Raw genomic sequence first — 14,863 nt, forward strand, 5'->3', positions numbered from 1 at the left:
ATCCAGTCTCCTGGGTCCAGGGCAGCAAGAACCTGAGCCAGTGTCAGCATCTTGAACTTCTCCTTCCGGAGGAAGCCGTTGACGTTCCGTAGATCCAAGATAGGGCGTAGGCCCCCTTTGCCCTTCTTGGGTACCAGTAAGTAGTGGGAGTAGCAACCACACCCTACTTCTGGCCCAGGAACACGCTCGATGGCCCCCTTGGCCAAGAGGGCCGTAACTTCCTCCTGCAGAAGTCGCAAGTGATCCCCCGATACACGGTGGTTCTGCGGTGGCATGGCTGGAGGAGTCGCCTCGAAGGGGAGGGAGTAGCCCCTTCGGACGATTTGCAGCACCCACCTGTCCGAAGTGACGGTGCGCCAGTGGAGGTGGTGATGGCGAACCCTGCCTCCAACTGGCGTCACATGGGCCTGAAAGCACGGACTAGGAGGGTTTTGAGGCGGATGCTGCGGGCGAAGGTGTGGACTGACCTCGCCGTTGCCCCCGACCGCCCGGACGGCGGTTCCCACGGCCGCCACCGCGTTGGGTATTGCCCTGCGGTGCGTGGCTGGCGGCGCGTGTGGGCGCACCCCTTCCGTGGCCACGAAAGGAGTGATAGGCCTTTCGGGCCAGCGCCAGCAATCGGCTGCCTAAGGACTTGGCCGTAGCCCTGGAGTCCTTAAAACGCTCAAGCGCGTGGTCTGCCTTGTCGCCAAAGAGGCGACGGCCATCGAACGGCATGTCCATAAGAGTGTTCTGGACATCTGCCGAGAAGTTGGCGGACCTCAGCCAGGCGTGGCGTCTGACCGCCACCGTCGTTGCCATCGCTCTGCCTAGCGAGTCGGTGGTATCCAGCCCACACCTAATCGAATATTTCGCTGCATCCCGGCCTTCCACAAGGGCTTGGCCGAGTTTGGCCCGTACCTCCAACGGACACTCTGGCAGCACTTCCGCGACCTTATCCCACACTGAGTGGGTGTAACGTCCCAAGAGGCAGGCGGTGTTGGAAGACCGCAGGCCGAGGCTCAGGGACGAGAAGATCTTCTTCCCATACTGGTCATACCTCTTGGATTCCCGATCCGGCGGGGCAGACGGGAAAGCGGTCTGGGAATTGGAGGCCTGGATGACCAGGCTCTCGGGGGTGGAGTGGGTGGACAGGAAACATGGGTCGCCCGGGGATGGGCGGTGGCGTCTGGCCACGTTCCTATCTACGGGCGAACCCGTAGCGGGCTTGGACCAAGTGCCCAAAAGAACGTCAGTCAAGGCCTCATTAAAGGGCAGCAGAGGCTCAGCCGAGCTTGACTGCGGTTTAAGGACCTCAGTGAGGAGATTAGTCCTCACGGCCGCGACGGGGAGCTCAAGGCCCAAGGCCTTGGCAGCCCTCATCAGCACCACACTAAGTTGCCCCCTCCTCCGAAGCCACGGTAGGAGGGGAGACAAAGCCAGTGTCTGGAGAGGTGTCCAGGCCACTGGCATCCCCAAGGTCTCCTGACCAGTCCTCATGAGACTGACACTCCCTGGTCAGAGGGTCCTCAGACCCCTCCCAGTCCTCCTCCTCACCCATCTCCTGAGATTCAGGGTCTTCAATTAATGGGGCCTGTTCGTAAAAGTGAAAATCACCAAAGGGCGTCTGGAGCGGCGCCCATCGGGGCCGTCCCGACGGCTGAACAGGAATGGGGATAGGACCGGGGCCGGCGCGAGCGGCGACACCTGAGGGTCCGACGCCGGGGAGGTCGTAAGATCCACCGGCGACGAACCAGATCCCGAAGGGGGGCCAGCAGCGTCCGGCGGCGCCGGGCCCGAAGGCGCCGGCGGCGTCGGAACAACTGGACCCCTCGGCGCCGGGCCCGAAGGTGCCGGCGGCGTCGGGATAACAGGGAGCTGCGGCGCCGGGCCCGAAGGCGCCGGCGGCGTCGGGACCGAAGCACCCGACGGCATCGGGGCCGGAGGCGCCGATCCGCTAGGACTCCCAGACTGGTCCGCTGAGCCCGGAGGCGTCGCGGAACCCGTCGGAGGAGAGAGTTTCCTCATGGCCATGAGGAAGCGCTCGATCTCCTCCGGCGTCGCGTTCAGCCCAGGGACCGGAGGGTATGGAGCCGGACGCGGCGCCCGCGGCCCCGACGGAGCCGCGTGGGCATTGTCACCCGAACCCCCGGCCGCATCGTGCGAGCGTCGGGGGGAGTCCGAGGAGCGATGACGCCGCTTGGACTTCTTGTGCCTCTTACCTGACGACGACTTCGACCCGGAGGAGTGAGGCCTACCCTCGGAGCTGTGGTGGCTCCGGGCCCGCAACCTGTCCCTCGACCTCCCGTGGGAACGCGACCTCTCACGGCGCGGGACCGACTGTCGGAGTTCGAGGCGCCTACGGGACCGCTCCCGCCTGGCTTTCGAAGAGAGGGCCAGACAGTCGGAGCAGGCCTTGTCGTCGTGGTCGACGCCCAGACACGACAAGCAGACGCGGTGAGGATCCGTGACCGACATCAGCCGGTCGCAATCGTCACAATGCTTGAACCCGGGCATCCCTAAGGCACCGATCGGAGTCGTAAAGACTCAAACAGGATCAAAAAAGGATCAAGAAAGTTAGTCAAAAATGACTAGGGTTACTGCTTTTTCCAGATCTGCGTGGAAAAAAGAAGAACTGACGTCAGCACGCGGAGGCGGCGTCTAAGTACTCAGACGACGTCATCACGGCGCCCACGACGGACGCTGAGCCGCAGACGACGCCTACCGACGCGCAAGGCTACTGCTACGCAAAATTTTCCGGATCCAGTCTGACGCCTGGGGATATTCTAAGGTAAGGAATCTAATACTAACGTGTCTCTTTCAGATTGAATGGTCACAATCTCAAGGCAATTCCTAGCAGAATGTTTTGCTAATTAATTTGAAGTAAATTTTATAAAAATGGAATGTCAGTAAATAATGCCTCAGAATGCATTTGATCAATTTATATCCGAATTCTCTAAGAAAATGTTTTTCTATTATCGATTTTTGTCCTATGATTGGTTGAACCATTATCCAGCATTAATTTCTTCATTGTGTTCTCCTTTTGTATTGAGCCTTTTTCTTGTCTGACCGGGGGGCTGGGGGGGGGGGGGGGGTGAGGGGGAGTTGTTTCGCTGTGAATATAAAATCAAATAAAGAGGTGTTAAAAAAAACAGACAGACATCTTGCTAAGGTAAGGAGAGCTGCTGCATCCAAGTATGAGAATAATCAAACTCTGAAACGTCTCGTTCTACAACATTTTAAGTTTAAAACAAATGTTAACGAAAAGTGAAAAAAGGTCCACAGATTGCAATAAAGCTGGATTTTAGAGATCTGTCCAACTTAGAGTGTGTAACCAAGGAGAAACGTTCATGCCACATCGTCCAGCTAATCTACTTTATTCCTTCTGATTAGGCGAATGCCCTTTTCTGAAATACTGTTTATTAAGAAAGGGACGCAATGATCTTAATCTATACACAGGGTGCTCTGCTTTACTTACTTGTAACTTACCATGAAGAGCACTTGTATTTTTAATATATTTAGTAGAAATTAAATAAAGAGGTAATCATCACCCTTTGGTTACCTCAAAGCACTTCACAGAAGAGAAATACAAGTTGATGAAATTAAGGGAAAGCTCAAAGCCAATCGGGCAGAATGAATGACCATGTTTAATATTCTTCAAAAGTGATCTTTTCACCTTAGAATTCATTTGAAAACAAATCTGAGTGGCTGTTTTCTAGTGTTTCCTGAATTTCTTTTGGTTTGGATCTCCAGTTTGCTGTTAGACCTGAGTGTTGGTCCTGGTCCACAAGTGCCCTACCTTAGTGATTTAGTTTCTTTTACGGTTAATTATCAGATGACATGTTGAATGAAGGCTCTGGTTGGGACATAAAAAGTAGTCTATGTGCGTGCAAGTAGAGCCCTTGCCCTACTATGTAGTATGGATGAACACAAGACCTCATCTGATGTAGTCCAGCAAATGAAGGTTGATGCACATTCTGGTTCCCTGGTTCTCGGCTTTGGAGCAGGGCAAAGAGTTTGATATGGAGACCATAGCAGCTGGTACGACACTAGTCAAGACAACCACCTTTCTGGATAGCTCTCAATTTTCCCCATAGCCAGTCCACAGCGATGCAAGAAATCCAAGTAAAGTTTACAGTAAAGATTGACTATTAGTCATTTAAATTATAATTTGACCGCTTGATGATTAACCACAAACAAACAAGTCACCCTACTTTTACACTAATGCTTGATATACTCCTTGACTGAAGAGGTTGTTCTAATGTGGTAAGGTAACTTGGAGGGTTAGGCAGCTGCTTCAGGGTTCTGGTTTGAGGGGTCTGTGAGTCATGTCAATAGCTTTTTAAGGTAATATTGTAAGGAGATTTAAACCATGTTAAGAATTTTGTGAGGCTATCTGGAACAATTAACTATTGGAAAGGGGAAGCCTGAGATCTGTGGCTCAAAGTAAGGATATGCGATACTGCTGGAAACAAGGAAAGTTGCACAGGTTCAGGAAGAGAGCCTAGGTAACGTCCTACTACACGCATCCTCCTGACTGTCCCCCACACAAACCTTGTGGAAGTCGTCAAACTGGACAGAGGCGACGGCACCACGAATACGGGATGCAATGGCTTTGCAGGCATCACCCACAAAGTCCGGTACACTGAAGAGCTTGATAGCATCGGCAGCACTCGACTTCTCATTCACCTCAAAGTGCCTGTGATAGACAACAGAGCAGGGGATAAAAGAGGAATACAAAAAATGCATCAGAGATATGATAGCCCTGCATTAACGAGATCTTAAAATAAACACCAAGCACCCTGTAAATTGTGCCGTCTCAACCGCCAGCTGTAAGACATCACAATGGCACCAACTACTTTACTCATACAGTTTGATTCATTCACAAAAGCCTCCGCCCATTGCACCACTGTGCACACCCTTCCAGCCACCAAACTCCTCTACGACTCCGCATAAGCCTGATAGCTGGAACTATGGTCAATTGTGGTCCTATGGATTCCTACTGTATCCTCTCACCAATTGTAAGAGAGCTGGATCTGTAGCCGGGCATGGTCAGCTGTTTCAATGTTGATGATGTCAGTAAAGAAATCAGGCCCCAGCAGCAGACAGATCGACTTGATGACGTTGGGGCGTTTCGGCTTGTCTCCAGACAGGCTGATGACAGTGAATTGCTCATCGGGGCCTAAGATGACCAGTTCAGGGCCAAACACAACCCTGTACCACAGGAGAGAAAAAGGGTAGCGTATCTTTTGTTAGTTTGTCTTATTACGTGGGCAACACAAATAGAACTGTTTCCAGCGCACAGAGCAGAAAAAATGGGAAACAAAACGAAGCAGAACAAAAAGAACTTTGCTTAGTGAAGATTGGGGGTGAGAAGGGGGGGGGTTGTGGAAGGAGGTTGAGCTTGAATATGTAAAGGCCTAGTTTAGATGAGGCCAGGCAGAAACTGCAGAATAGCAGGCAGGGAAAGTGCTGGAAGGGGCATATGTTTCTTTTAGGAGTGTAAAGAAGGGTCGTACTCCGACTTTAAAAGGGTGCAAGGTTGGCCTAGCATTTATAGGCCATACAACGCACTGTGAACCAGAACCTGGCATCAATGAGCAACCAGTGAAGGGTTCTAAGATTGGGGAAAGGCAGAGTATCTGTCCTTGAGGTTCAAAATCTGCATTTTGAACTTTCTGGATGTGGTCATTTGGTATTAAGGTGAGCTGCTGAACTTAGAATTAACCATGGTAACTATTAATTCAAGGAAAATGTTACTCAATCTTAGCATTAACTTATTACTTATGAATCATTACTTGGTCTTGTGAGCATCAAGGAAGGCTCACAGTTGCAGTAGTTGTCCATTAATAGGCATGAATATGTGATACCTACTGCTTTCCATTATATAAGTTTTGGGTTTGAGGTCACCTGCTTTAAAAAAAATAAAATGGGACCAATGGAGAAAGGACACTCGAGGCACGGATGGGGCCTATCAGATGCGTCTCTTGTGAAATGTTAAACCAGCGTAGCAAGCAGAATTTTCTGTAGAATCTCCCTCCCTTGGGTCTCACCTGGACTTCTTCTCACGGTAGTCGTACACCTGAACAGCAGCATTATGTGGCACGCGGTAACAGACAGCCCTGGTCTTGTCACGAACTTCAGGATGTGCTGCGTCCTTTGAACGGTCAGAGCGGTCTGCGACTGGGTCCTTGGAAGAGGCCAAAAGGGATTCCACATTGCGGGGCAGCTCCTTCTCCCACAACTCTTCATCCTGGGTGAGCATGTAGGTGTGTCCAATGACTGCCCTCACCTGCCGTGGTAGATCAGAGAAATAGGGTGTCAAAAACAGAAATACTGCAGTTTTTCAATTACAATTTAAAGCCACTTTGTAATATTGTTCGACAGTCAGTTTGCCAATTTTTGCATCACCCCTAAGAGCCCCAACAAGCTCCTACACTAAGTTGGCATGGCATACAGGGGACACAAGATTAACAGACAGCATAGTGCATTTTAAACACCATTAGGACTTAAGCATACTAGCCTCTGACATCTCCTTGGCCAATAACAGTCTTCCCACCGAGGCAACCTTCATCTGCTGGACTCTCCCAGACTCATCGCTTGGGTCTCTGATGGGCACAGGAACACAAGAGCAACTTCAAGTCTGGTCCCGTGAGTGCCAGGAATATAGGCTTATTGTGCTATAGTTAAGCTACCATCATGTGCCTGCTTTCATACTCATCTGCTTAAACTCCACCCTCATACAACCTCACAAACACACAACTCCAATCCAATAGCCACACACAAACTCCTATACGACAGCAGAATTTAACAGAGGCTTTACTTTTGACCCTGATGCAATTTTCATCATGGGAATAAGTCTCAATTTCAAATATATTCTAGATGTCCTGGTTTCTTAAAGCTACAGCATACAATGCATCAACTTCACACACAGGACCAGTGGCCTTGCACCTACGCAAAATTCTTTGTGACCTTGCATTTTCCTTTGAACCACAGACATCAAATCCCTGGAGATACTCACTGGTCATTTTCTTCTCTAGCTTCTTGGTTATTTAAACCATCTCATTCCCACCACACACAATAATCAGCCCATCCAATAATCAGCCCATCATTCTTTCACGAAAGCTTCACGCATTTTAGAGACTCCTACACCCAAAAAATGAAAGCAGTGTTTTTGGTCACTTTAACGTGAACATCAAACATGCAGTTACTCAACTGCCATTCCCCAACACCCATTGATTTCCACACCTACACTTGTTTAAACAAGATCCAGTCACCCTAGTAACCTCAAACACTCCCATAACCAATGTCAACATACTCCTGATTTCACCTAACACCATCTTAAAAGCCAAACTCAATGCAAAAGAAGCTCTGCATCACGAAACAAAAGCCTTTCACATCCTAATATACACTGACTGTGCACAAACATGAATGAATGAATCTGCCAAACAAATTAACCAACCTATAAACCCATTTAACACAATAGGATATCACAAAAACCTCTAACCAAATGAACCCCCTATCAAAAGTTGTTAAATAGTGCCTTAATACTCTTCAAACCTCCCAAACTACACTTGGTTGACAAATGCAACACAATCAATCAATTTCTGAAGAGAAAACAGGCATGGAGGCACCCCATAAACATCACCAAGCCGACTACTAACATCCCTTCTTTGCCACCAGGCAACATTCTCAAATAAACCAATTTCCAACCACTTTTGATCAAAAACAAACATGAGGCAATCTGCCACTGAAGTCCTCTCCCGAGAAGCATCATTCCTACACATGAATATTTTTAGTACATCTCTCAAAAAAGGAACATTCCTCCACACACTCATAACTCCATAGATAAGCCAGCTATTAAAATAAAGGAATCCCTGACTTAGGCAATCTAGTAAATTACCACCTAAGCCCACCCATAAAGCACGCAGATACGAAATCTAGACAATCTGTGTATACGCTTACGGTTGCTTGCAGGACAAAATCTTAACTCGGTCTCAGTCTTTATAACACCTAAGCAAGACCTTGGCCCCTAGCATACCAGATGTTGGCAACGTCATACGCACTAGCATGCCATGCCACACATTAGCCATCAGAATAACGACTATCACAATACCACTTGAATCATCAAAACGCTTAAGACATATAGTAAGAAATATGACCACATTACTCTCACATTGATGGATCTACAATGGCTGCCTTCACATACCCAGTTATCTTAAAAGCCTGTGGTATCACCTTCAACTAATCATTTAAACTACTCTGTCCAACCCAAGAGATCGAAAATCTGTAAGAAACCTAAAAAACGTCAATCCTACTTGACAGTTTACATGATGTACACGATCGGACGAATCACTACTTCCAATCGATGAACATGTTATTAGACAATATAACTCCACTACAATTGAAGTGTCTCCAATAAAGTCTCAAACCCATGGTATGACGGTAGGCTAAATGAAGACAGAAGAGCACTAAGAACAATTGAACGTCAATGGAAAGCAGCACCATCCTCTATTCACCTCAAATTACTCAGAAGCATTAAAAACGCCTATTACAGAAAAATCAGACGTTCCAAAACTGACTTCATTAGTAAACAATTGGACCAATCCAAGAATCATCCCAAAAGACTTTTCAAAATAATCAAAGCTCAATCTAAGGGTGTCTCCCACTCACCTAAAGTTAATCCAGAAACACTCCCAACTGCGAGACATTTGCATCCTATTTCACAACAAAAACTGAAAACAAAGACAGACCTACTTTCCGAACTATTAGCCCTCACCGACCCTCACATGATCGCCTCAAGGACCCCCCTCAGGAACCTGCTTAGTTGTTCCGTAAAGCTCGACCTCAAAAACAACGCCGACTGGGTCTCATTCAACTTCTACAGTGAAGAAACTATTCTAAAAACGCTCACGGCCTTGAATCCCTCCAATCACTTCTCGTACCCACTCCCAGCATCCCACCTAAAAGACTTCATTCCGACGTTAGTGCCTCTATGGACTAGAATTATAAACACCTCTCTGCTGCAAGGAACCGTCCCAGACATCTTCAAAGCTGGTCAGGTACCCCCCCCCCCCCCATCTTAAAGAAACCATTGGCTGACCCAGCAGACCTAAATAACTATCATCCTATATTCAACATCCCTACACTGGCCAAATTATTAGAAAAATGTGTTCATACGCAGCTCACCAACCACATCGATCACTTCAACCTGCTTGATAAATTCCATTCTGGCTTTCGATCAGGGCACAGTACAGAATCTGCCATGACCCACATAACAGACGACGCATTAGAAATACTAGACCAAAACAAAGCCCGTTTACTTATCCTGCTGGACCTATCCTACGCAACAGACACCGTCAAACACAACAATCTACTATACCTCCTGAAACATAGAATTGATCTATCTGGAACGGTTCTCAACTGGTTCTCTTCCTTCCTTCAAAACAGAACACAAAGACTCAAGACCAATCAATCTTTATCCAAACCCACTCCAGTCACTTTAGGAGTACCCCAAGGATCTTCCCTCTCTCCGACACTCTTCAATTTGTTTATGGAACTACTCACCGAGCTTCTCAACTCTTCAAATGTCCAATACCACATGTACGCAGATGACTCACAACTCTACATGAAGATCCACTCGAAGACATAAAGTCCCTCAACACAACGCTCCAAAAAAAAAAAAAAAACAGACCTGACTGGGAAATAACCACTTAAAATTAAACACTCTAAAAACAGAATTCCTCTTAATAGCACCCCCAGCCAAACAACCATCATCATGGAATGGAGGAAGCACTAAACAGCACTTGACGGCCAACCGCACATTATCGACTGCCAAATCGCTAGGAATAACTCTGGACAATAAGCTAATTATGCAGATGCACATCAGTGTAGCAACTAAAGGAGCACATTTTCAATTGAACACCTTAAGACTGAAACCCTTCATACACGCAAATGACTTTAAACCGGCAGTCTAAACTCTAGTAATCCCCAGATTGGAATATAGGAGTGTCGCTCTCTGGTCTTCCCAGACCAACAACAGCGCCTCTAAGAGCGACAATCAACGCAGCCGCCAGATTCAACGCAGCCGCCAGATTAAGCACAGGCTCCAAAAGAAATGGTCACAACTCCCCGGACCTGCGTGCCCTTAACTGGCTACCCTTTGATGCCAGAATCCATTTGAAAATCGCCTGTATGACACTCAAGGCACTGCATCACAAAACCCCACGATAACTTGCAGAGGAATTAGTACTATCGGGTGGTAACAGAACCACCAGGAGTTCTTATATCCTGCTACTGAAACCACAACGATTTTCCAAAAAGAAAACTTATAACCGCACATTCTCAGGAATGGAACCTAGGATTTGGAATGCCTTGCCCCCAAAAACAAGACAGAACCCTCACACGTCACAGGTCATTCTTCAAAAAATAAGTGAAATTTATTCTCTTGGCCAAATTCACTTGAACTATTAGATGCAGTCTTGTAAATATTTGTTATGCTGTAATAGTTAGCACTGTCAGACTAATATTTCTAATAGTATTTTATATGTATATATCTATTTCCTATATTTGTTGTAAAGCGCTCTGATACCCGCAAGGGTCTTGTTTGCGCTATATAAAACCATCAAAACAAAGCAGTCACCACTGGTCAACCAGGCTAAAGAAATGAACACCGCAAAAATGGCAATATGCGCACCCAAGATATGGAACAACATTTGGCCGCAGAACAGACTCGCATCATTGCTTCAACAACTGAGAAAGTAACTACAGGCTCATCTTTTCAGTGAGAAGCTCATCAGTCACCTTATAAGGACACTCAGCCCGTAATATTCAACAATGCAAAAAAATCTCCTTCCCTTCGTACCAGATCCCAAATTCATCAATTACCCTCTGGTACAGTGGTTCCCAAACTTTTTAGAACCACGACCCACTTATTAGAAAGACAAACTTTTGCGACTCACCTAACTTTAATGACATGAGATTGGGCGATTTTTTAGTGTAAATAATGCATAGTGTGGTTGTACACTGACATTTGCGGACAGCATATTTTTTCATTGAAGTGGCAACTAACTTTGCACAGACATACTGTTTTCCTGATAAAATTAGATGGCAGGTTTCTCTGAATATTTATCATTTGTGCATCACCGAGTAGAGTGTCTTGATAGTTTTGTTCCTACTAAAGCCTCGGTTTCCAGCAAACCATGGATGACAAAAAAATTTGCTTCATTTTTGCTCTTCCTAATTGCTGAATGAAATAGTTCATTTACATATATCTACATTTTGTTCCTGTACTCCAGCAAGACTGTCACATAATTAACTTTAAATCCTGTAATTTTGCAGTCGGGAAAAAGAAAAGTAAAAAACAATCCCAAAAGCAGCAATTCGTCAGAAGACACAGATATACCACCCTCGCACTGGCCGAAACCCCGCGCATCCACAGAGCCAGAGCCAGCGGAAGATCCTTCTCTCATTGCAGCCAAGACCTGGAACTAGCTACCGGCAGACATCAGACGTGCCCCCTCCCTGAACACCTGCAGGAAGACACAAGACCTGGCTCTTTGGCTAAACAGATCTGCGCCCCCCTCCCCCCTCAGTGCTGGAGACCCTCACGGGTGAGTAGCGCGCTTACAATCCCCTGATTGATTGAGCCTGTCATTTGAGCTCTGTCTGTGAAGCACCAAATATGAAAGACAAACACAGCTCAAAGGCACCATTATTTATTGCTCAGGCATTTGTGACTCCCTTAAAGTCGGCTGCAACCCACCAGTGGGTCGCAACTCGCAATGAGGGAAACACTGCTCTAGTAACACCTAGATTAAGGAAAATAACACTTACCTGTAAAACATGGTTTGCAGTTGGTAGCCCTTTAAATTCACATGCTAGGTATGCTCCTGAACTCTAGTGTTGGATGCACATGTTGAAAGTGTTATTTGAAGAAGAGGTTTCAGTTTTTATGTGACTTAACAGCCCCATGAAGCCTACAATGCATTAGGACACATACTCCAACTTTAGATTGTGTTTTTACGACAAGGGGAAGAGTACGTATTAAGATGAAAAGCATTTAAGTCTGTGTGTTGGTAGAGGAATATGTATATTAAGAAGAAAGAGCCTGGAGTGATTGATGTGTACTGCAAGCCTACAACACTACAACGAGAAGACTGGCTGTTACAGGTTAGTAACGTATTCCATTTGCACCATGTGTTGCGATCGATCACATGCGGTACATAGACTGAAAAGCAGTACACATCTGACTGAAGTGGTGTCTGTATGTAGTAATGGAAGGCATCTGGAAGAGAGTTTCTCGAACTTAAGGTACTTGTCAGTGTGAATGCTCACATATTAATGCTTAGTGAATATGCAGATAGCAGGACGCGTCACAGTTTTACACACGTTTGCGAGTGAGATGTTGCCTAGAAAAGCTATGGTGGCTCCTTTATTACCAGTTGTATGTGCCCTAACACAAAGCTTAGTGTGCGTTTGGCTTCAGTATAGCACATTTGAAATCAATTCATAATCTACCTGGGAAGGCCAGCTTTGGAAATTAGACTTCCTGGGTGGGTGCAGCAGATAAAAAGGAGGCCTCATAAGTCATGCAAGTACAATACTAATGTGCCACAAGGAGACTGGTAGCATTTAAATTTGGACTCCTTTTAAGCCCAACTATTGCTCTAACAGGGATTTTGAAGATGGACTGGCGTTCCCGGTTTTGCAGCTAAGCTGCAACAGCAGCCAGGTTAAGCTGAGGATATCTTGTACTGTGGCTTCTTAGGGCTGTTTGTGACTATTGTTACAGTAATTGACAAATCCTTTTCATTTATCTACCTAGCATGCCTGTGTAGTGGAGTTCTGGCTTCGCTAAGGATTTGCATGCAATCTTCAGAGTGGTGCAAGTGGCCAAATTCAAGACCTTCAGGCATCAAGTTCAAGACTAAAAGTTCTGAGGTACGAGTAAAGCAACTAGTTTTGATGCTATGTGAGAAGATCTGGGCACTGTTGTAACTTTTCACAGGAAGGGATGGGCATCTTTAGCAGCAGCGAGTTCCACAGCTGTCTAGTCTGGTTGGAAGATTTTAGACCAGTTATCTTTTGGCGTCAGTTCCCTCGACATTTTGCTTCGGACCTCCTGTTTTTGACTGTGTGCTGCATTTCATTTTTGCTGGTTTTAGGACTCTGGGCGTTGACCACTGCTAATCAGTGTTAAAGTGCTGTGGTTCCATGTGTAAATTGTATTGTGATTGGTTTAAACAGGATTAGCATGCCCAGGACTTGTAAATCAAATTCTACTAGTGGGCCTGCAGCTCTGATTGTGCCAACCACATGCGTAGCCCTGCAAGTCTCAGACCTGCCACTTCAGTGTCTGTGTGTGTGTAGTTTTAAACTGCCATTTCGACCTTTTAAGTGCACCCAATTGCTAGGCCCAAACCTTCCCTTTAACTAAATGTAAGGTAGTCCCAGGGCAGCCCCATGGGCAGGGTGCAGTGTTTTTGAAAATTAGGACATTTACTGGTGTGTTTTACATGTCCTAATAGTGAAATACTGCTAATTTAATTGTTCACTATTGCAAGGACTATCTCTCCCATTTGGGTAACAAGGGGGATTACCTTGAAAGATCCTTTAAGTGTAATTTTCCATTGGGAGCAGATGGAGATTTGGAGTGTGGGGTCTCTGAACTCATCATTTTAAAATCCATTTTTTGGTGAAATAGTTTTTTAAAATTGTGTGTTTGAAAATTCCACTATTAGAAAGTGGGCATTTTCTTGATTAACCATTCTGTGCCTCTACCCATCTGTAAAACCCATGCCTGGATTGTCTGACAGTTTGGCTCTTGTTCATTCACTCTAAACAGTCATACGAAGGGAGCTGAGGTGTGCCTTGCATATCATGATGGCCCATCACCAGGCTGATGGAACTTCCGGAGCAAGATTAGTGGGTGTTGAGCCAGGTCAGGGAAAGGCTGGGCCCTGTGCACTACAAATACTTACCTTTAAAGTTTGCTTACTTAATAGGTAGAAAAGGGGTGTAAGTAGTGGACCTCTGCCACCCCAAAATCAGAAAACCTCTGGACTGAGGACATTCTGCCAGGAAGAGCTAGATGCTGTAGGGGGATCTGTGACTCTGCCTGTTGCTTTGTTATGCTGGCCTGCTGCTTCTGTCCTGGGAGTGAAAGGACTTGATTTTGCTTTCTACACCAAGCTTCCAAGCTACTCCAAGGGCTTGTGCGTGCTAGCCTCCTGTTAAGAAGTCGAAGGGCTATCAAAGTCTTCACCTAACAGTGGCTTGACTCTTTTGCTGAAACTCCTGACTTGACAAGTGGTTCCAAATTCAGTTCCTGTGGCCCTTGGAAGTAGAATCTGGCGATGTGGATGTAAGGAGAAAATCCATGTATCGACTTGCAGCACCTGTTTTATCAATGCATCACTGCCAAAGACTGATTTTCGACGCATCATCCCTGGGTGCTGATTCTTCATGGACTCCACATTGCAGTAAGGAACGAGTGTCCGGAGATCGAAGCATCACCTCCTCTTCCAGTAAGAACGAACGCATCACCTCCCCTGACTTGCGGTTCCCTTCTTGAGCCTCTAGCCCAATGTACAGACACCTTTCTAAAAGAAATTGTGCATACAACAGAGGCGCATGTGAGAGACCCCATGCACCTTCTTAACAAAATGGAGGGGTCTTTGTTTGATAAAACCACAGATTTCCTGTGACATCAAGTAATTGCCATGATCACAGAGGTTATACATTCTAGAATCCAACCCCATAATGTTCCAACCAAATTCTTGGTTCAATTGGCCTCCATGTGTCTGATCAACAACATTTTTTTCCTTCAAAGGACTAAGGATTTGAGATTCACTATGACGCACAACTCTAATACAGTTAACTT

At 46.4% G+C, this 14,863-nt stretch overlaps 1 protein-coding gene across 1 annotated transcript in view; it reads right to left on the bottom strand.

The window, feature by feature from the left end:
• The window catches only part of MVP (major vault protein), a 133,382-nt gene that overhangs the window by 31,703 nt on the left and 86,816 nt on the right, over window positions 1-14,863 (bottom strand). The window contains exons 10-12 of the mRNA XM_078652398.1: window positions 6,033-6,271; window positions 4,996-5,193; window positions 4,534-4,678 (exon numbers count right to left, since the gene is read on the bottom strand). Of these exons, the coding sequence (XP_078508524.1) occupies window positions 4,534-4,678; window positions 4,996-5,193; window positions 6,033-6,271 (582 nt within the window). The remainder of the gene's footprint in view (window positions 1-4,533; window positions 4,679-4,995; window positions 5,194-6,032; window positions 6,272-14,863) is intronic.

Source organism: Lissotriton helveticus, chromosome 7, assembly GCF_964261635.1.
Source record: "Lissotriton helveticus chromosome 7, aLisHel1.1, whole genome shotgun sequence".
In the NCBI taxonomy this organism is placed as follows: domain Eukaryota; kingdom Metazoa; phylum Chordata; class Amphibia; order Caudata; family Salamandridae; genus Lissotriton; species Lissotriton helveticus.